The sequence below is a fragment of the Botryllus schlosseri genome, chromosome 16 (genome assembly GCF_051294905.1).
Source record: "Botryllus schlosseri isolate E-star chromosome 16, Bs_hap1, whole genome shotgun sequence".
In the NCBI taxonomy this organism is placed as follows: domain Eukaryota; kingdom Metazoa; phylum Chordata; class Ascidiacea; order Stolidobranchia; family Styelidae; genus Botryllus; species Botryllus schlosseri.
Window position 1 is genome coordinate 946,744 of NC_137251.1, and position 23,091 is coordinate 969,834.

Consider the following 23,091-nt stretch of genomic DNA (forward strand, 5'->3'; position numbering starts at 1 on the left):
TTCTTGTGACTAGGCGAAGATTTGAGCTTCGCAGATTGGCTCTAAGTCTAACGGTTCGCCTGATTCGCAAGGGTCAAGAACTACTGTTCTAGGTCAAGGTGAGTGTTTGCTTGAAAGAATGCTGTAGGTCGTTTCGACACCTTCCTATCTTTTTCATGCCAGCGCAATCTTGTGGTGTTTCGAATTGGTGAAGGTCAACTGTATCGATCAAAAAAACTTTATGGCTAATTCTGCAGTTTTTCTTCTGATTTCAATAATAGACATTGTCACGATGGTCATAATTTGACGGCCCATCATTCGCCATCTAGAATGCTTTGAAGCCCACGTGTACCCCATTCTTGAGTGACGAGGTGAGAGTCGCTGATTATCCTTTCTTAAATCCAGTGTGCAATGTGTATGCCGCTTATTTTCATGCTGCAGGCCATGGTGGGTTTCTGATTGAAAGACTACTCCAAGTCGTTTCGGCACCCTCCTATCTTTTCGTTATATTGAAATCTTGTGGTGTATTGATTTGATTAAAAAAAATTAATAGACGATGATGGATATTTCCAGCGATTTTTCATCGGCATGAGAATAAAATATTTGTCCACTTGGACGTCTTGTTTCGTGCCAGTTGGGAAGGGATATCCAGAGTCAGCCTACTGCGATCACCTCCTTGATGCCACTTTCTGTAACGACAGACATCTTACCTTTCAAAACCAAGTATCTTCTGAGATACCGCCGTAGGTTAGTTAAAAAAAGTTCAGGAACCCCTGCGATAGAGTAACCTGCTTTAGGAATTAGCATCACACATCACCACAACTATGCGCATTATCTCACAAGGTAGCAACATTTTGAAATAGCGATCAAATATATTTCCATTATAAATCAGATAAAATTGTTCTAATATAAAGAAGTTCGAAAAATCAGGATACATCGGCCGTTGAAATCACGTGACGCTTCAGTCGTTCCTCCCCGGCGCCCATCGGGTTATTTTCCATTGTGTCAAGGATGACTGAAATAATAAAGAATGCGTTTCTGTTAGGAAATTTCAATTGCAATGGCTCGACTCGAGTCCATTTGTGTATTGACTCGACTTGTACTTGACGTGTCATTGCGCATGACTCCAACCAAGTCATATGCCTTGAGACTATGGCAGCCAAGACAGAAATTTCATTGTAACTTCGAAGAATAGTAAGTTACCACATTATTGCTTTTCGTCTATCAGTACTGGTGCTTGAAACAAAGGGCCAGAAACTGCGTAAAATGAAGAAAATTACTATTTTATGAATGTGTGGCGTTCAATATCACCCAAACAATCCTACACAGATTTTTCCAAATAAAGAGTTCCTGAATTCGCAAAGACTTGGAAATTCAACTCAATTCCGAATTTGAAAGAAACACCACAAAAATCAAGTTCGCTTCATACAAAATCACAGTTGATTGTCATAAGCAGCCCGTTTCCAACAAAGAAAATGCCAAATATCTCGGGGTTTTATTGGACTCTGACATGTCCTGGAAGAGTCATATTCAGTCCCTAGACACTAAATTATCACCGAAGTGCGGCCTGTTCTACAGCCTTAGATGCTGCATGCCAGCATGGGGATGTTCTGATACTCTTATCCTTAATCCAATCGAAGTTACAATATGGCATCCTCTGTTGCGGGGCTGCCAATAAAACTGCACTCGAGCCACTGCAAAAACTACAACATAACGTACTCCGAATCATAGCTAGGGGCCTGGTTTTTCATCCGACAAGTCGCTGCTGAAGAGATTTGGTGTCCTAAACATAGAAGATATGCGGAAACTAGAAATCGCCAAGTTTATGTATCAGTTCCACTGCGGCCGTTGCCCCGAATATGTCAATGACTTCTTTACCTCGGAATAAAAAGCGCACAAGTACAACACATGCGTGTCGACGTCGTCCAAATATCATATGATCGACCGGAAAGATCATCGCTCTATCAAATATGCCGGACCTGATGTGTGGAACCGTATCCCGCCGACCATCCGACAGTTGACTAGCATGTCCACATTCAAGTTGAAATACAAGCAATTACTACTAAATAAATACTAGTCCGTCCTCAAGATTACCGGACCACGACCTGACCTATCGATCTCGTTTTCCATGACAAGCCACCTCATCTTTTGTCGCTTTTTCTATACTATCTCCTTTTTTCATTCATTGTGCATGCCTCTTCTTTACATAGCCTAGGCCAAGGTGGGTGTCTGATTCCATAGACTACTCCTAGTCGCTTCGACACCTTCCTATCTTTTCATTGTATCGCATTTTTGTGGTGTATTGAACTGATAAAAATGGCTAATAAACCAATGACGATGATAGACGTAAGCACAAGAACGACAAATGTCTGTACAAGTACAGCAAGCTTGGTTCATTTGGCACGATATAGTTCTCCTGTCGCATTTTCAAGAAAACCATAATATAGATTAAAATTCAAATGAGAGCAACATTTCACATATTAGATTAGAATTAGACTACCGGCATTTCGCTATAATTAGTCTAATTACACAAGTAGGCTTTGTTTAAGACAGTCAGCAGTTAGTTTACTTACTTTCGACGACGGTGTGATACGCAAAGTGGAGATATAGAAGAAACAGCATGTGCAAGGTGGATATCGTTACGCAGAGAAGCACACGCTGCGAATGCCCAACAGTTCGAGACAGCATGATTGTGATCTGAAAAACAATCGAATAATAATATATTGATATTGAATAAACCCGAATATTTTCGGCTGACACTCGTCAGAGGTAATCGTCAGCAACTAGTAGAGGATTCAAAAGAACATTGCATATCAACAATCGTATCACAAAAGATGATGTCACAGGCAACAAATTTTGAATAATCGACGCAAGCAGAGCTCGACGTACCAACTTTTGATAAAAGTCGACTCCAGGGCACATAAATGAAAGAACGCCAGGTCTCCTCAGAAGAAAACTACTAGAAAACCAGTGGAAAAAGGCTGGCACACAATGTCTGAGATCTCGTTAGATCGTGAGATCATAAACGTTGTTATTCAGTTTCAAGCTATTTATCAGAACCAGTGAATGACTTTTGGATTCATCCAAAGATTTGACATGCGAGGTAGCCCCAAAACGAACTCCAACCCTAACTTCAACACATACTCATATATTTCCACAAACCATTCAACACATTTCCAATAGTTTGCACAAGTCTGCCCAGTGACCACTAAACCACCTGATGCCCCTCTAAGGGGCTACTCGTGATGAGTTTGACGTCTACTTCTTATCTGCTTTCGAACATATCACAATGACAGACTGGAAATGAAGAGAAAATGAACACAAGAGTTTTCAAGCATACGGAAGGATGCTCACCATTCTGATAGCTGCAGCCCCGGCAAACAAGAACCACAAAACATAAAACACGGTGTGTGTGTAGTGTGTGATATGCCCCAACAAAAGGATGACGCAGTGACTCACCATTCCATATCCCTGCGAAACGACAATCAATACGATGATACTTCAAATTGAAAAATATATTGGTATTGAACGGCATCAAATTTTGAATAATCGAGGCGAAGAGATCGCTGAAGCTCAATCATATATTGATGTTCTGTGCCTTCAAGAATCTCTTCGTAATACTTTACAAAAACAAGGAAAGTGCAGAAAAATCGGAGTAATCCATGTTAGATTAGACAACTATTTACCAGGGTTGTAATGACTGGAGTCATGACTTGACTCGAGTCCGACTCGAGTCACGATTTTCTGATGACTCGACTTGACTCGTGTCATTTTCTCAAAATTCGGAAATGACTCGACTCGAGTCAATCTGTGTATTGACTCGAACCAAGTAATACGACTTGAGACTCAGACGGCCAAGACCGACATTTCATTGTAATTTTGAAGAAGAGTAAAGTAACCACCCTATTGGGATTTTGTCTACTGGTACCGGTACTTGAAAATGCGACCAGAAACTGCTAAAAGCGAGGAAAATTAGCATATTATAAATGCGAACCAATCGATATCACCAAACAGAGTGACAAAAAGTGGATTTAACACGACTTCAACTGGAAACGGGGCAGTCAGACTTGACCATGACTCGACACTCTGCTCAATGACTTGGACTTGATTCAGTGGTGAATTGAAAATGACTCGACTTGACTTGAGTCAAAACTGTAAAAGTGAGATTGACTTGTGACTTGGTTACAACCCTGCTATTTACTCGAGTATGTTTTTGACTACTACTTGAACATTTTTTTTGACCAACTGCTTACTTTTTACAATTTGGATTTCGAAAAGTAGATTTTGGGTTTTGAGCAATTGTACGAATCAAAGAATCGAACATTCTACATATTAATTAATTTCACTCACACAGCTGACCCGCACTTGTCGTAAAATTCCGTCTACTTTTAAAAATCCGATTTCTAAATGGTCGGTAAAATCTATCTACGCAAGTACCATAAAAATGAATAATAACCATTGACCAATGAGACTACAAAATACCCACAAAAACCTCGATTTCTGCAAAAAGTATCTAATTTAGAAACTACTTTTCAGAACGCTCATTTTCTTCTTCCACTTGAAGTAGTTTTGATATGTCTTAGAATTTGTTTCTCTACTTGTAATCGCGAAAACATTTACGGTGTCACTGCTACTCGAGTAGCCGACGCCTGTTATATTTTGTCGTATAAGTCGCATTAAAAATTCCGATCCAGTCCTAACAACTTACCAGCAGAGATAGGCACTGAACCACACTGACATAAGTATTGCAGAGATAAGCCAGAAAATACATGAGACCAGAAACGCCGAACCAATATCCGAAGCAGATTCCAAAAGCTGTACCGATCAGAGTGCCCTGTTGCTGAAATGCATAGGAGAATGAACATAATACCACCCCAGTGCATACTCTCAGAATTGTCCAGTATTCACCAATGTTGTTCTTTTTTTAATTCTAGGTACATTAAAAAAAGTTAAATTGAAAAATTTCCAGCGGTTCAAAAGATAATGCGATTCAAAATTATCTTGTCACTAGATGGCGCTGTCGCTCCATGCAAAAATCTTTAAAATCCATATTTTTTGCTTTAATGATGGTGGAGAATCAATTAAAATGACTACTTATCCAATTCTGGGGCCAAGAAATTGAAAAGGATCAACTTTTTCGCTCTAAACTCGAAGGAAAAAGGTTAAATATGAAAAAAATTGGGGGGCAGGTGCGGACTTGAAAATCCATGTAGGATTCTGTTCCACAAAAAAAAATTATCGCAAAATGTACTCTGAAGCAGCATGATTGATAAAAAATCGGATTTTCAAATTCATCTCTATTCTGCTACGAAAACACAAAAAATTTGTCTTTGCATTCCGCAAATTGGTTATAATAGTAGTTACGATGCAGCGCCACCTAGGGACAAGATAATTTTGAATCGCACAATCTTTTGAGCCGCTGGAAATTTTTCAATTTGATTATTTTTAATGTACCTAGAATTAAAAAAAGAACAACATTTGTGAATATTGGACAATTCTGAGGGTATGCATTACAAATGTCAAAAAATTTGCTAAATTATAATGGAATGAGTCTTTCCGAGTTTATGCCAATTCTGTAATTCTAATCTAATTCAGAAAAAAGTGTGTAGCTATAATTCTTATTCCAATCTAATGTGGAAAAGGCTGAACATTTTCGTAATCGTCCGACTCTGGATGGAGGTCATGACACACACCCAACTGATACAGCATAAGTCACACTGATTTATAGTAAATATTCATTATCTTATTTTTTGTGTGTGAAAATCATGTTGCATTGGTTTTGTTCTTATAATAATGTTGTTGACGCAGTTCATTTCGTCCACCAGTATTATGTAGTATTGTATTAGACGTGGAACTATGGTGGGCTAGGCTAAAATTTGGGGTTCACCAAAGAGTTGCAGATTAGCGTAAGGGTTCTCCGGGTTAGTAAAGATTGTTAAGAACCTCTGCTCTACGCAAACAGTCAATACAAACCAGGACAGTCCCAGACGCTTTCATTGTCATCAAGAGTATCGCCACTAGCGTGAACACGGTCATCAAAGGTCCATACAGCTCACTTGGAATTTTCTGAAATCAAGCCAAGGTTAATAGCTAAAAAATGAAAAATAAATGTGTTTGTTCACAGGTGCAGGTGCATGGCACTAAGCAGATGGCCCAGTTTTGATCGAAACAAAGTAGTCATTCATAGTTATTACCCAAGTAGAAGTACAGGTATCAGTTGCAAGCGAGTAAAAAAGTAAGTAATCTAAGCTAGTAAGCCATGGCACAGGTGCTATTTTGCCCAGAAGTAACGTGGCACATTTCTGTCCAAGGCCCTAGTTAAACGGACATTTTTTAAGTTGGTAAAGAACCAGTCACAGTAATCTAGGCCTGGTTTTGCCTAAAAACACGGAAAACTGTTTGGTAGCAGAAATAAATCGGAAATTTCTACTCCAGTAGAAGTTACACGAAATAGTAGCGATTTCAAAGTCAAAAAAGTAAGTATTTCAGGCCTACTTTTTCCTAAAAAACTGAAAATTGCATAGTAGTAGTAGAAATAAAGTAACAAATTTCTACTAAGTACAAGAGGTAGTACCGATTTCCAGGCAATTTACACGTCGTAGAAAAACAACACGATCTTTGAATAGAATCTTGAGGTCACAGAACTTCGACATACAATTGAATAATATTTTCAAATTGAAAGAAACTTACTTGAGGAGAGGAAAGCGATCTCAGCGGAACGAAGGACGCAACGAGACGATTTAGTAGCACTTTAGGTTCTACGTCGAAATACGGTCGCAGAATGTCGATGTTTCCGTAAAGGTCGAACATTTTCCGAGCCTGCTGACGACCCGTTTGGAGGAACTGTAGAAGACAAAATGATCAGCCTGCTGTATATATATTCCATCAAAGGGAGATATAATCCTTGTCTATATAAGCTTCAACTCTAAACTACCGAGACACTGTGTTGCTTATCCTCTAATTATTTTGATTAATAGTCCCGACTTGACTGATAGTTAGCTTCTGGAATAGACGTACAAGTCAGGGTTGTGATGACTCGACTCGAGTCACGTTTTTCAGATGACTCGACTTGACTAATTTTCTCAAAATCCAGAAATGACTCGACTCGAGTCAATTTGTGTATTGACTCGACTTGGACTCGAGTCATTGCGCATGACTCGAACCAAGTCATATGACTCGAGACTCAGAAGGCCAAGACCGACGTTTCATTGTAATTTCGAGGAACAGTATAGTAATCACACTATTGGGATTTCGTCTCTTGGTACTGGTACTTAAAAATGCGTTCCGAAACTGCTAAAAATGACGAAAATTAGTATATTATAAATTCGAACCATTCGATATCACCAAACAGAGTTATAAAAAGTGGATTTTACAAGCCTTTAACTCGAAATTGGTAGTCAACATAATGACTTGGACTCGACTTGAGTCATAATACCATGACTTGGACTCGACCCTCTGCTCAGTGACTTGGACTTGTCTCGGTGGTGGATTGAAAATGACTCGACTTGACTCGAGTCAAAACTATAAAACTGAGATTGACTTGTGACTCGGAGCCTTGTGACTTGGTTACAACCCTGGTACAAGTGGGGGGGTTGAAGGCAGGGTTGTAAACACTCGAGTCATTTTCTAAAATCTCGAAAAATGACTCGACTTGCGTTAATCTGTGTATTGACTCGACTAGTACTCGAGTCATCATGCATGACTCGGACAAAGTCATATGAATTGAAACTCGGACGGCCAAGACAAGAATTTGATCGTGATTTCGAATAAATAGTTAAGTAATCACAGTATTGGTATTCATTTATTAGTACTGGTGCTATAAAATGCGACCAGAAACTGTTAAAATAGAGGAAAATTAGTATATTATGAATGCGGAGCCGAGCGCAGTTCTGAAAAGTGGCTTTAACAAGGCTTTAAACCGAAACTAAAAAGTCACCACAATGACTTGGACTCGAGTCTCAGCATTATGACTCGGACTTGACTCGGTGGTGAATTGAAAATAACTCGACTTGACTCGAGTCAAAACTAGAAAATTGAGATTGACTTGTGACTTGGTTACAACCCTGGTTGAAGGCAGTGTTGGGATGACTCGAGTCATGACTTGACTCGAGTCAGACTCGAGTCACCTTTTTCGTATGACTTGACTTGACTCGAGTCACTTAGCTGAAATGACTTGACTTGACTTGACTCGGCGTATCAGAAATGTGGATTGACTCGTGACTCGGAGCAAAATTCACGAGTCAATTTCAAGTCATCAGGTAACCGGTGTGGATAAAAATCACTGGATCTTGCATATGTTCGGATTGGTCGTGAACCGCTGGTCTAACCTATGAGAGCGACCAATCATTCAATGATCGTGCGTTGTACTGAGCCTCCATTGTTCTCTCACGAATAAATTGACCACAAACGAGGTAATTGAAGCTTACAGCTTACGTTGTCGTAAACTAGTAATAAAGTAATTTAATAGCAAAATATCTATTTCTGTTCTCTGTTCTTACTTTAACCAAGCCTCTTGTTTTATTGAAATTGAATCGAAATGTAGTTAATAATATACTCCTCAATAATTGGCGTAGACTCGAATTGTATCTTATCAATATGCATAAAGGGTACTGCATCTTATCAATTCATTTCCCTATTCTCTATGTTCTATTTTGGATGGTAAGTATGAACTGAGACCATGCAATTACTTACGCAGTTCTACAGTTCTACGCATATGTGAGCGATACAACGTGTTCTTGCGTGTAGGTATATTTACCTCTGTATCCTTTCATCGGTTCAGAATCAATGACCACTCAATCTGTAATTCTGACAGCTAGCAAAATGCAATGACGTAATCATGCCTCATACTCTGAAAAAGCAACTTGACTTGACTCGTGACTTGACTTGACTTGACTCGACTTGACTCGAGTCACCTCCAAAAATCGAGTGACTTGACTTGACTCGAGTCACCTTTGAAAATCGATTGACTTGACTTGACTCGAGTCAAAATGTGCAATGACTCAAAATGACTCGTGACTCGAAGGTAGTGACTTGATCCCAACACTGGTTGAAGGTGAAATTTGAAAAAACAGTTTTCATTCCTCATATTAAATGTAATGCTTTCGAACTCCTGTAGTTTTGCTGCGCTACACGTTGGAATTGAGCCAAATTTGGCGTGACGCACTTTCTGGTAAACCCAACAATTTTATCGAATATCCAGTAAAATTTGAACAAAGAAGTTATTTTCGAACCCTACTGACGCACCCTAGATAGTGCTACGTTTTTTCATCATATTAAGCCAGCACTGACCAAGTACAAAGCAACTAGGCAAAACACAGACCTGGTCTGCAACGACTTTGCCGATACCGCCTCCGAGACCGCCGATTAAATTCGTATCGGAGTCTTGATTTCCATTGTCTCGAATTCTTTGAGTAACTTCCGCAGAAACGTCCTCAAAACTCGACGTCATCGAGATGTTGTCGTTGGAGCCAATGTCGATGACCGCAGACTGATTCGTTGTTTTCTAGGATATAGCATACTGTGTCTTTAACTGGAATACTCTGTGCTACATGAAGTTGAAGATGGTCTAGGAGGTACTGAACAGCCCATACAATCAAATAATATATTCATATGGAAATAAACACAAATATATTTGGCTGATACTCAGGGCAAACTTGGACTAATTACAGCGAAGTGCTGGTAATCTAGTATCTGCTTTTTCTGAAAATGCTACAGGAGAACTGTAGGCTATTGCGTGAAACGTGTTGTGTTTTTTTCCCATTCGGAATCGAATTCAATTTCCGTGTTTTTGAAAAATCAATCATTTGTATTATAATTAGGGCCATTTAAAGTCATATTTTTTTCTATGCATCAGAAAGTCGTGAAATCAATTTTAACGCAAAAACCGCATCTCCATGAGGTATATTAAGAAAGTAATAAAATCATATTTTCCTGGTTAGGTCATAAATCAGCTTTTCAAGTTATATACGGCAGTCATATTTTTGAGATATCGTTGTAAACTTTAAATAAAAAATACCAATTTAAGCGGTGAGGCAATCATGCACTAAGAAAATAAGGCAGTTACTCGTTCGGGTAGCTGGTTGTGAATGCTGCTAAATATGATGCCGAGAGACCTCCACAAGTTAAAGAAATACTCAATGCAGAGGAAGGTGAAGGAGTTGTTGTAAAAAGCGTCAAAAATTCAGTCAATGATCGAAAGTTGACTAGTTAGTTAATAGAAATATGCCTCTCCCTTTACTATAACAATATTTTAAACTTGATACTCACAATGGCAAGTTGTACGTACACCATCAAAGAGGCCCATGCTGATCTAAATGAACTTGATTTCGGAAAAGATCCGCTTGAACTCAGAAATTACATTAAAAAGCGATTGGACAAAAAGTCATTTTTTACGTCCAAATCGTAACTTCAAAGACTCTAACATTCCACACTACATGAAACTACAAAAGTGGTTTAAAATAAAAAATGGACGTGTATTACTGTTATGCTGCGTATGTTTTACTCTTTAGTTCCGTGAGTGACGTTGTTCGCATGTAAAAATACACGATTTTCACATCAAGTCATATACGGTCCTATTTTCCGAAAAATAAAGTAATATTGTTGATTTTTAAAGGTCATATAAAAATGGCCCTAATTATAATCTAATTTGAAGAGGCAGAAAACTTTCTAGTTTTCCAAAACTGGTCAGGGGTAATCGCCAGCAATTAGTAGAGATTTCAAAATAACTTTCCACATACACGTCATATTTGTTGATACGATTGTTGATATACAATGTTCTTACAATTCTGTTCTAGTTGCTGACGATTACCCCTGACGAGTGTCAGCATATAATGTTCGGGTTTATTTCAATATGAATATGTTGTTCAATCGACATGAATTGCTAGAGAAAAATTCATCGGCTATTTCTACTTACATTGATCAAAATTTCGTCACCGCTGCTGAATCCCGCCCAATCTTCCTCTCCAGAGGTCGCCATTATTTATAAACACAACCTAATATGCTTAATATCTAAATGGAAAATATTCAATTGAAGACCCATTACAAAAATAGCAAAACTCGACGGCAAATTGGTTCTACTAGTCTGCTTGTCAGTCACATACAGAAATAAAACATCAGAGATGAGCAACGATTTTAGATGTGAGGATTTGGATCACAGATTAAAAAGATATTTTGAAGATTTGGACGTGTACGTGTACATGGAATTTCTAACAGGCAACATTGAAAAAAATTTCAGTCATTACCAGATATGGACTTTGATTTGTGCATGATACAAAATATATTCAGGCTTAGGGCTGGGCATAATGACTCGAGTACCCGAATCTGAATCGAGCATTAATTTTTATAATTTGATTCGAGTTGTAAAAGACGATCTTTTCGAGTACTGAAATTACACTCTCCTTGCCACTTCCACAGTTCTTTTCTCAATGAGAATTACGGTAGTTTTGAAACCCTTTTCCAATGTGGAAGGCTGTAAACTTTGATTGGTCGTATCATAGCATACGAAGCATAGTGAAAAGCTCTACACGTTAGTGAAAATGACATATCGGCATTGTCACAAAGTGCAATGAAATAGGTATGGTCAAAAATACCCAATCATCTTTAATGTGACAGAGCACTGGCATTATATTCTTTGTGGTCGCATGAAATATACATATTGAGATTTCCACATCATTCATACCGTTGTAAGGTCCTAATAAGTGATACTCTATTAATTAACCCAAAGTTTAATACTCGATTTAGAATGAAATCACTCATGTACTCGATTATGTCCAGCCCTAATCAGGATGTGTATTTGAAAATATTAAATCCGCTCATCTCCGAGACACACATACAGGCAGTGTTTCGGCCAGTAGACACACGGAACATATCTCATCCAACAGCTCAATGGAAATGAAATTATCGTAAATAACAAAAACAAACCAACTCACAATATCATCTAAAATGTTCTAAAACTAAAAACACAACGCTACGTCCAACACGACATACAATATATTCATATAAGAATAAATACATTCATATATCGGTTAAAAAACATACCAGTACTAGGTACAACAGCTTGCGTCAAATGTTGCAGAATGTTGTGGAAAACTTGGATCAACTATTTAAGAGCAGATGTGGTCAAAGTAGCCATCGTTCGTACTCAAGTAGAAGTAGAAGTGACATCATCAGTACAAGTGCAACTAACGATTCCTGAGCAAGTAATTAAGTATGTAAGACCTGGTTTTGCCCTAAAAGCTGAAGTAGAAGTAGTCTAAAATCATAACCGCCTGAGTAAGTAGCGCAAGTGGCCAAAACCTACTTGAGTACTCATAGTAATAGTAACAAGTACCTCTTTACTGAGCACCTCTTTACGACACATAAATTCATATCTTAGACCTAATTTTGCCTAAAAAAAATGGAGTAAAAGCAGAACTATTCTAAAATCATAACCGCACAAGCAAGTAGTCCGAGTGGGTGAAACCTATTCGAGTACTCCGATTAAGTAGAAGTACTCTGTTAGTTAGTTAGTTAGGGTCACCATATATGTCCTTTTAGGATTTATCAGACTCTTTTTTTAAGAAAGAAAAAAATGTCGTCCGAGGACGCCCAAATGTCTTCCTTTTTTACAATTTGTCCTCTTTTATAGGTCTGAAAACCAGGCGATCGTTCAGAGACAGCTAAAAAATGCCATATAGCACGAGAAATTCTGATACGGACTACTAAAAAAAAGGTAATACATGAGACATAATACGCAGGAGGGGTCATTCAGGGATCGAAACCTAAAACTGATCTTTTTTTGTCCAAATTTCCGTTAATGATCAAATTCGATTCAACTTGGGTGATTTGTAAAAATTGTCCTCCTTTTGGGATGTCAAAATATGGTAATCCTACTGTTAGTGACCACCTCCGCGAGCCATATTTTTGAGAAAAAAATCGTCTCTCACGCAATGCGCTCGATTTCCTTGAAATCGTTTAAAAGTTTCTGCATCTCGCAATATTTCGGAAAAACCCGAATTGTGTCGAAGTAATGCATGAATCTACGTTGCTTTTTGGCTTCCTTACGCCGATTTTCAGATCGAACAATAGCTCGAACGGTCGGTAAAACATCGTTCACAAAACTTTGTGACGTCATAGAAGCTCCGCAGGCAAATTGAGATTGTAGCGAGTTGCGTAAACGATGGTTGTTCCTCAAAATACTCCCTTCGTGTGGCAAACATAAGGAAAATTTCTGGCTACTTTGAGTCGCCTTCAGTTTACGTTGAGTGCTAGATAATCTCGAATTCGATACCATGATATTCCGTACTTCTAAAGCAGATAGTACATCACACGTTAAAACTGTCGAGTGATGAGACATCTCTTTGGCTGTCGTTAATGTATCCAGAAGTCCGTCGGAGACTTTACATCTGGTGAAATCGATAGCAAACTCGTCATTTATCTTGGAGATTCTCTTTGAAGTGGCTGCTATACGGTCTGCAGCGCACATCATGTCAGCGGCTTGACTTAAAATATCCAAGTGGGATGGATCACTGCTTGTGGAGCTCGTACTCTTGAAAATAGGTTTGGTGCCATTGCTATTTTCGTCTTCTGGTAGGAAATCCATGTCCTGGAATATATGAGATAATTACAGAGAGTCAATGTTTCAGCATTCCAAAAATACAATTGAACAATATATTCATATTGAAATAAACGAACATTTTCGCCTGGCACTCGTCAGACGGGTAATCGTCAGAAACCAGTAGAGAATTGAAAAGAATATTGTATATCAACACACAACAACTATGACGTTACAGTCACAAACATGAAAAGTCAAGGGGTATTCAAATTTTCATGCCGATGACGTCATATTTGGTGATACAATACAATTGTTGATATGCAATGTTCTTCTCAACTATCTACTTTTTGCTGACTGCCAAAAATATTTGGCTTATTTTAATATGATCATATTATTCGATTCCGTACCTCCAAGGGTCTCTACAAAATTACGAGACAGATTGAACAACAATAAAAAATGTACACCAAATGACCAACATGTAGTGCACGCAAAATTGGAAATATATGCCAAAAGATTTTTTGTTCTGGCCACGCCACTGATTAGGGCTGGACACAATGATCTAATCCGAATCAAGTAATATTAGTAAATTATGCGAGCCACTTTGCCATTACAAGTTAATTTATCAATGGGAATGTAGTTTTGATACTCTTTTCCAGTGTAAATGGCTGTAAACCTCGATTAAAGTTCATATCGTAGCATATTTGAACTTTCCTTATCATCTATACTCCTATCACGTCATAAAGAGTGATACACAAATACACAAATACTAGACTTGAGTCAAAGACTCGATTCGAAACCGAATCACTCACTCGAATTTACCCAGACTTACTTGTGACTCAAGAAGCAAATAACAAAATAACCACAAACCTGTTCCATCGGATATGCCAGGTCGTCAGACGTATACTTGTAAAGAAAATCCCTTTCCAAATCAACTGCGCAAGGAGTGTGTACGATTTCCAACGGTATTCTACCGGGAGGTGTCAGGCACGCGTTTTCACAGCATAGCACGAGAGACCACCAATTGTTTCTCAGCAACGCAGGCATACGCGAGAAATGCATTTGCGAAAGGACAGATTCTACAAGCTCGATGTCGTTCTGTGAGAAATTTTGATTTCGCAGAAATGCAGACAACAAATCCAACGATGTAGACCCGGGAGCTTGCTTCTGTTCTAATTGTGATATCAATCCAAAGATTCCTGAAATTTTTCCAAACAAATCCATTATCATCTCTGGAGATTTAGTCTTCCGTTGATTCGATCTCGACCTTTTTCTAGTTTTACGACCTCGCGGAGTTTCAGGCGAATTAACGCCGTTTAAAGCGACGTTTCCCCAAAAATGAAGATTGTGAATGCTTTTTCTGATGTCATAACAGAGCAGAGAATATACTCGTTTAAAATCAGTGCTACAATCTTCTGAAAGAGTCAAATTTTCTTTCTCGGCGATTCCTCTCGAAATTAGCAATTGATTTTCAGATAATACTTTGGAGAAAAGTATTTTCTCGTGCTTGGAACTTAAATTTACCAAAACACCACCATCTTTAGCAGTCAATATGATTGGTCGTTTTGTGTCATTAGCAAGTGTGTCGACAGCAGACCAAAAATGCTTGTCCTCCTCAAATATAACGTCTACATCTTTTAGTAAAATCAAGGAATCAAGGGTCGACCCCTCGTTTTGGGCGCTCGCTTTTTTGACGTTACTAAAAAAGTTTAAAACGCTCGACTTTGAAACTTGATGAGATAAGGTAGCTTCGTGTAGTTGTGATAAAACTTGTTTACTGCTTCTGGGCGCAGACGCGCTCATTTCTAAGACTTTAAACTGCATTTCTTTTGCGCATGCGTAAACGGAAGCTGTCTTTCCGCATCCGCAACCTCCGATTAGGGCTGCAATTTTTGAAAAATTGTCACGATTATCTTTTTTAAGTTCAGCTTTATCGTCATTATCGAGTTCGAAATCGCTGTCACTGTCGCTGTGTTGAGATTCGTTAATTTTTTGGCAATCTTTCTCTTTCTCCCAACGTTCCTTCCATTCTTTGAGCCAGTTCATTAATTTTTCGACGCCGTTTCGGTTTCCGATGATTTGGCCGGAATCTGCAGGCGCGTATTTTTCGGTCCATAAAATGCTCTCGCACGGTAACGGCGATAATCCGTAATTTTCTTTCCATTTCGCTTCCGATTTTGAGGTGTCTTTGATCTCGCCGACACAAATAACTCCTGAGCTGGTTCGCTTCTTTTTTTTCTTGGGACTTGTAGCTATTTTCTCTTTCTGCGTCAATTCAACCAGTTTAACGTCATTTTTTCGATCACCATTCGTCTTCCGATTGATATGTTTTAAAGAATCACGTTTTGTAGATTTAGAACTTTCTTCAATAGACTCAACGCTGTCAGAGCAGATTTTTTGCTGATTACTTGCCGATTTTAAAGAACCCCGTTTTGAAGATTTAGAACTTTCTTCAAAAGAATCAAAGCTTTCAGAGCAAGTTTTTCTATGATTATTTACTGATTTTAAAGAGCCCCATTTTGAAGATTTGGGACTTTCTTTAACAGAAACAACGCTGTCAGAGTGGTTTTTACGTTGATTTTTTGTCGATTTTAAAGAATCACGTTTTGAAGATTTAGAACTTTCTTCAACAGACTCAACGCTTTCAGAGCGACTTTTTTGCTGTTTTCTTGCCAATTTCATCGAACCACGTTTTGAAGATTTTGTGACTTCTTCAACAGAATCAACGCTGTAAGAGCGATTTTTTTGCTGATTTTTTCCCGATTTCAAAGAATCACGTTTCGAAGATTTAGAACTTTCTTCGACATTATCAACGATGTCAGAGCAAGTTTTTGGCCGATTTTTTACTGATTTTAAAGAGCCGCCTTTTGAAGATTTGGGACTTTCTCCAGCAGAATCAATGCTGTCAGAATGCCTTTTTCGTTGATCTTTTGCTGATTTCACGGAACCGCGTCTTGAAGATTTAGGACTTTCTTCAACAGAAACCATGCTGTCAGAGCGACTTTTTCGTTGATTTTTTGCAGATTTCAAAGAACCACGCAGTGAAGATTTGGAGACTTCTTCAATAGAATCGACACTTTCAGAGCGATTTTTTTGCTGATCAGAAACTTTTTGCTTCACAACTTCCGCCTTTAAGCCACCATTACGACTTTTCAGACTCTTCCGGATTTTTCGTTTACCATTTTTTGGTGACATTGTACAATCCTCAGCCATTTCACACTGATGCTGAATTGTCGGGGCTTCCGATTCATGAGATGGCGATCGCGTTGCATGCATCATTTTGCTCTTTTTCCGGTTCGAACGTCTCACTTGATCTTTGGAGCAAACTTTAGGAATATCATTCATCTGATCCAAAATACTGTTACATGCATCACTGGTATCTTGGATCAACAAGACAGTATCATTTTTCACGTTTGTGAGATTATTATGGTTGTCACGCCTTGGAGATTTCAAAATACTACCTTCTTTCGACGAATCGATATCATTCTTCTTTGTTTTGCTCAGAGTAGCACGTTTTAAATCCAACTTATCCCATTTCAGCGACACTTTTAATTTCAATTGGCTACGTTTTGCCGGCTTCCGTTTCAAACATTGTTTTCCGACGTTACATACCTTTTTGTCGATTTTTAAGAACTTTTGTGGTGGTTCCGGTGTCGTGAGATCAACTACCTCGGTTGGATTGAATCGCGTCGGCGAATCTGATCTCGAATTCGAGGCATTTTTCATTGCGGCAAATATTTCATCGAGTGTTTTCATTCGAGGGACATTCTTTGAATTAACCTTGCTATTTTTGGTAGACAAGGTTTTTGAGCTTTCTTTCTCAAAGTCATCACTCGAAGATTCTCTTTTTTGCACCAAAAACGCAGCTCCGTTTTCTTCCTGGCAATCCGCAGAGCCGTGTAACTTTCTTTTTGCTGGACGCATTATGCTATTTTTGCTTGATTTAGAGTTATGAGCATGACCACCTTAAATTGTATACAAGCAGTTTCCGATGGATAAATGGTAAATCTATAGCGCAGTGATCATCATCATCATCATTGGTTTATTAGCAATTTTATCAGTTCAATACACCACAAAAAATGCGATACAATGAAAAGACAGGAAGATGTCGAAGCGACAAGGAGTAGTCTATGGAATCTGACACCCACCTTGGCCTAGGCGATGTAAAGAGGAGGCATGCACACTGAATGAAAGTAAAGAAGATAGAATAGAAAAAGAATGCGACAAGAAATAGGGCGGCATGTCATGGGAAGCGAGATCGATAGGTCAGTCGTGGTCCGTCACTCCGTGATACTTAGGCTAACCTATTTTTAGCAAAGGTCCCGTTGTAAAAGATTAAAATTTGCTAATTCACATGAAATAATTTAGTTATACAAATGAAATACGGTAAAGAAAAACCAGTGAAGTGGGGCAATTGGCAATTTTCATTTCTTGCTAGATCTTTAAATCTTGTTTCTAAAGTATAGTGATCCACAAAACGTTCTGAGTTCTCTAAAATATCACAAATTATCTTGTGAAATCGCATTATATTTATGTCATATCTCTATCCTACGTTTTCACAGCAGATACCGGTACCATTTCATTAGAAATCTAAAACCGCAATATGTTTCAACGAATTTCTATTGCTCTTATTAAATCACTATTGGACCAAGCCACAATAAGTTTCATTTGACTTGACGTGGCGCGAATTACATTACCAGCGTAAATATATGGAGACCTGCTATATTCACATTGCTTCATGGGTCCTCCTGTCTATACTATGGATATATCTAGGTATCGAATTTCACCGAAATGCATTATCTGTTGTATTTAATGGACTTGCACGGTTGACAAATGAAGATATGTTCTCTCGCTCTCTCTCTCTCTCTCTCACTACTGGTGACCGTCGCTCAGCGGCTTCGATTTCGACGGCGCGAATGGAAATCGGAAATCCTTCGTAACCACGGTGGTGATAAATTGGCGATGTCAGCGATGTCGGCAAGATCAGCATTGTCAACGACTTCAGCTTTATTTCAGTTTCATCAGATCAGACACCACACGATTGCAATAAAATGTAAAAGATAGAAAGCAGTCAAATGGACTTGATGAATTCAATCAATCGTGTATAAAGAGCTATGCTCTCAAAGAGGGACAGGCGATGAAGAGATACGATACACTAACTAGGCTTACCATATTTTGGAAATCCAAAAAGAGGACACCTTTTCAGAAATTTCAGACTTGAAAAACCGGAGAAGAATTCTCAAAAACCGGTGAATTTTATCCCACTTTGTGATCGGTTGACTAAAAAAAAGGTCAACTTTCCCGCTCAGAGCTCAAAATACCATTTTTCTCTCCACATCGCCAGGTGGATGACTGAAAAAAAGGTCATATTTTCGCTCAGAGCTAAAATCACCGTTTTTCACTCCGAAATACCCGCCAGAGCGTCACTTCTGTGCTAATTTGCGGCATATCACTCGCAATTTGCTCTAAATCTGACCTAAATTTTCAAAAAAAAGAGGACAAAATCTCAAAAAAGAGGACAAAAGGGCGTCCTCCGATGACACTCTCAAAAAAGTCAAAAAAGAGGACAAATCCTCTTAAAAGAGGACGTATGGTAAGCCTATACACTAACGGCACTAGACGAAGTTGATCCGATATAGTAGCTTATTTTCGAGTCTTCCCGAAACTGCCACCATGTACGGAGTTGGTGTCCGAACGAACTCACGGGTATATTTCGCTTTTGCAAGAATTCACCCCGTGCATCTATAAATTTTCAAATAGTATGTCTATAAATATCATTGGTATAACATAGTTCAATTCGCGTCGGCTTTCTTAGTATCCGCGACTTCCTTATAAAGCGGTCACATATTTCCGGGCTATATCCCTGCATTTATCGCATGAACCACTTCGCTAGTTGCTACAAATCTTTCTGGCATCACTCACACCGATGATTAGCCCGTACCTCCAATATATATCCGGTTTCCGCCATTCCTGCCTTATTTCTACATCCTGCCCTTGTTTTTGCGATGCCTCTAACTTGACTTCAGTATTATTTGAGGTGTAACTTTCCGAACTAAGTCGAATACTGTTAACTTGCGTATGCCATATGCGATTTTATCAGCAACTATAGCTATATAGGTACAGTGATACAGGCATGTTGAGTTATGGTAATAAATTAATAGGTAGCCTATATATAGGTTATAAACGACGTGAAAGAATCAATAAGCAAATGAATGCTACACAGGGCCATTGGGGAATCACAGGTTGAAATACACATTCAGCAACGTCTACGTTTTGCTTGAGCAAGATATACGACATCAATTAACAGTGAATATGAACTGCAACCCAAGTGAGTTCGCTGGTGCGACGCCAGACGATCGTCTCTTCCCGCGCACGGGTTACGCTCGATCCATCAGCACTCCAAGCTTCAGTAGACTTCACATAACTGATCGACGCGCATTCTTCGCTCCGGCCGAGAATGTGAACCATCGGGTTTTTCGCAGTGATTTCCAAGCTGGTATGGTCCGACAGTTCCTCTTTGTGACTGTCGAAATACATTTTATGGAAGTCTGGTCCGACCACGACGTGACCGAACGTCGCGTATCCAACGGTGCTTATGTCAGGGCTCACCAATTTGCAGTATTCTTCGAAGTCTCGATTGTATATTGCTCTCAGAAGATTAACGGTGTATCTGGCCACATCGTTTCTCAGCATGTAGGTTTCCGGACTGCAGTTTTCGCCCGAGAAGGACAGAGGCTTTATATCCTTCACCACGGCGGTCACTTGGTTTAACGGCTTTTTCGGTGTTGTCGCTGAGACTCCAAAATCAACCAGAGGTAATTCCACACTTCGCCTCCAGCGCAGCTTTTGCAATAATTTCCACGCGAATGATGCTGTGGCGTACATTAGATGAACTGCCATTCTTGAACCGCAGGTGAATGATGAGTGCGTTAGTCGACGCAGTGATCGGCCCGTCAACCCTGTGCGGCTTTCTGTAAGTTATAGACGAATGAAAATGTAGGCTACTGGACACAGGTGTCGCGTAACGCAATCGCATAATTAGGAATAACCAATTATGTGATGCCCGCGTTAATGTAATCAAACTGCTGTCCATAGTCATCCAAGTGTATAGCTGCAACATATTGTCTAAAAAGCCACTAAATACAGTCATTCAGTTGAAGAAATGAATTTTTGAGTTGTTGGCTGGGTAATACATTCATGAAAGTCCAACAATGAATAGCCTTTCCCGTGCTTCTGATGTGACAATATTCTGAGATTAATGAAATGAAACTCATGTCTGACATGTCTGTTCTCACAGAAGCGTATGACATTGTAGATGTTTTCCAAACAATGCAGGACATGTCTTGTATACCGAAACCGAATTACCGATATGCGACAGTGATCCGGATCCGGCCCGCGAAGGGATTTTGTCCGGCCCGCGGAGAGTTTTCCGTCTTACATGATAGTGTGGCCCGTGGCCCCAGTCCGCCGAGATTTCTCACTACTTGCTTACTATGTCCAATTTTAGTGACAGTATATGTTATGATATACGTGTATGCGCAGCGTGCGAGAGTGGAGCTTACGCGAAAGTTCGTCGAAGCGAGAAGCAGACTTGCATTATCGGCATTTACGATGTACTCAACCCTAATGTCGTTTGTGGTAATCATGGTGTTTGTCGACTACAACGGTCATTTACACCAGGCTGATATTTCTTATTTTTCATTCCGTGACCGAAGGTCAACTTTCTCGCTCAGCGCCCAAAATACAGTTTTTCCTTTCACATTATCAGTTGGTTGACTAAAAAAGGGTCAACTTTCCGGCTCATCTCCCGAAATAGCCGCTGGTGCGTTACTTCGGTGCTAAATTACTGTATCTCAGTCGATTTTGTCGCATATTTAACTAAAATTCTCAAAAAAGAGGACAAAATCCCAAAAAGAGGACATTTGGGCGTCCTTCGAGGACACTTTCAATAAAGTCAAAAAAGAGGACGTATGGTAACTAGGGCTGGGCAAAATCGAGAACCCGGGTGATTCGATTCCGAATCACGTATTCTGCTTCGAGTCGAGTCGAGTAATCGAGTATCACTCATTATGACGTCATAACTAGTGTAGCGTGTCAACGTCCAAATATGTACCTTTTATGCCACCACAAAGAATATAAATGCCCGTTATCCATCACATTAAAGATAATTGGCTATTTTTTGTGGACCAGAGCGATGTCATTGCACTTGGTGAGTATGTTGTGGAATGATCATGACTTCGGAATTGTGTTATTCCCAGTAACATTCGTAGCTTTGTACGATATGTATTGTATGCTACGGTACGGTCAGTAAAGGTTTCAAGGCTTCAACAGTGAAAATTATAGCATCGAAACTAAATTCTCGTTGAAAAATTAACTTTCAGTAGCGAGGAGCGTATAATTTCAGTACTCGAAAAAGTCGTATTTTACTACTCGACTCGAATCATTAAAATTAATACTCGATTCAGATTCGAGTACTCGAATCATTATGCCCAGCCCTAATGGTAACCCTAGTAAGACACCGCTTATACCAGCGGTCGCCAACTAAAAACGGGTCGAGGGCCACTTTTCAAAATTCGTAGAGGACGCGGACCGCATTAATTCAATATCGAGATTGTTGAACAATGACGCTATCTCGTCACCTCCTCAACCCTAATGAATTGATATCTTGGTTAATTAGGAGTACCGGGGTTATCTAACGCCTTGAAATCTTAATTAGGGATTGCTCCGAGTGGTAATTAATTGATCAGATAGAAACAGATATGGCGGCGCCTGTATGACAATTCTATTCTCAAATCGACATTGTCTTTGTCATTATTGTAGTGGATTATTGTATAGTGGATTGTTTATTGTCTTTATTCTGTGCTTGCGTTGTATATGTTTGTGCTGCTTATAAGCTTTTGTGCATGTCCCGAGAAGGGAGATGTAGTGGTAGCTCTATGGCGCCACTAGTGTGACGACATCGCAGGTGCTTCGGTGCTTGGTCGTCACTGAATACATGGCTGCTTGAGAACTACATGTCTCGTATATTAGACAGACCGTCAGTCACGTTACTACAATTATCGGCGAGAAATGGCTTTGAAGCGACATTGCTGTCGTTAATATACATTCATTAAATACGATTTATTCCTTGCAGATGCCCGCCGACTGGAGAAGTTGCCCGCCCCTGGTCTATACTAGCCTATATAGGCTATACGCCTATGGTTTTTAGTAATTGTAGTTCTAGTTGTGCATTTAAAAAAACTCGTCGCCGAGCAGCTAAAAGACACCGTGACGTCGTTCGGCGTGAATTATCGCAGTACGGGTGATCTGTTGTGTGATGTTCTCGCACCCATTGGGAGCTCAGTGATCACTTTTAACAGTAGCGTAGTCAGGGGTTGGTGTTGAAAGTCGAAACCCGTCTCATTTCAAGCTCCGAACCTCCCACACTATGGGATAAAATAAAAATTAATGACTTGCCTCGGGATCGAGTATTGTTAGTTGAAGTTTAGTGAGTTGTGGATTTTTAAGGTCGTATCAGTTTATTACGACGAATTTCATCATTTCAAAACACCACATGACTGCGATGTAATGAAAATATAGTAAGT

The 23,091-nt window shown here is 39.3% G+C and overlaps 2 protein-coding genes across 2 annotated transcripts; both read right to left on the reverse strand.

Annotated features, from left to right (window-relative positions):
* Window positions 1-831: 831 nt before the first annotated feature.
* Window positions 832-10,994, reverse strand: LOC145459332 (protein YIPF3-like). The gene is made up of 8 exons (XM_080337976.1): window positions 10,892-10,994; window positions 9,299-9,481; window positions 6,670-6,822; window positions 5,953-6,045; window positions 4,688-4,819; window positions 3,334-3,450; window positions 2,553-2,676; window positions 832-994 (listed from the first exon to the last, which is right to left on the reverse strand). Exons 1-8 carry the CDS (start codon window positions 10,952-10,954, stop codon window positions 906-908), a joined length of 954 nt encoding a protein of 317 aa, XP_080194102.1. The 5' UTR covers window positions 10,955-10,994; the 3' UTR covers window positions 832-905.
* Window positions 10,892-19,448, reverse strand: LOC145459330 (uncharacterized). The gene is made up of 2 exons (XM_080337974.1): window positions 14,378-19,448; window positions 10,892-13,561 (listed from the first exon to the last, which is right to left on the reverse strand). Exons 1-2 carry the CDS (start codon window positions 17,429-17,431, stop codon window positions 12,899-12,901), a joined length of 3,717 nt encoding a protein of 1,238 aa, XP_080194100.1. The 5' UTR covers window positions 17,432-19,448; the 3' UTR covers window positions 10,892-12,898.
* Between the last annotated feature and the right edge of the window lie 3,643 nt (window positions 19,449-23,091).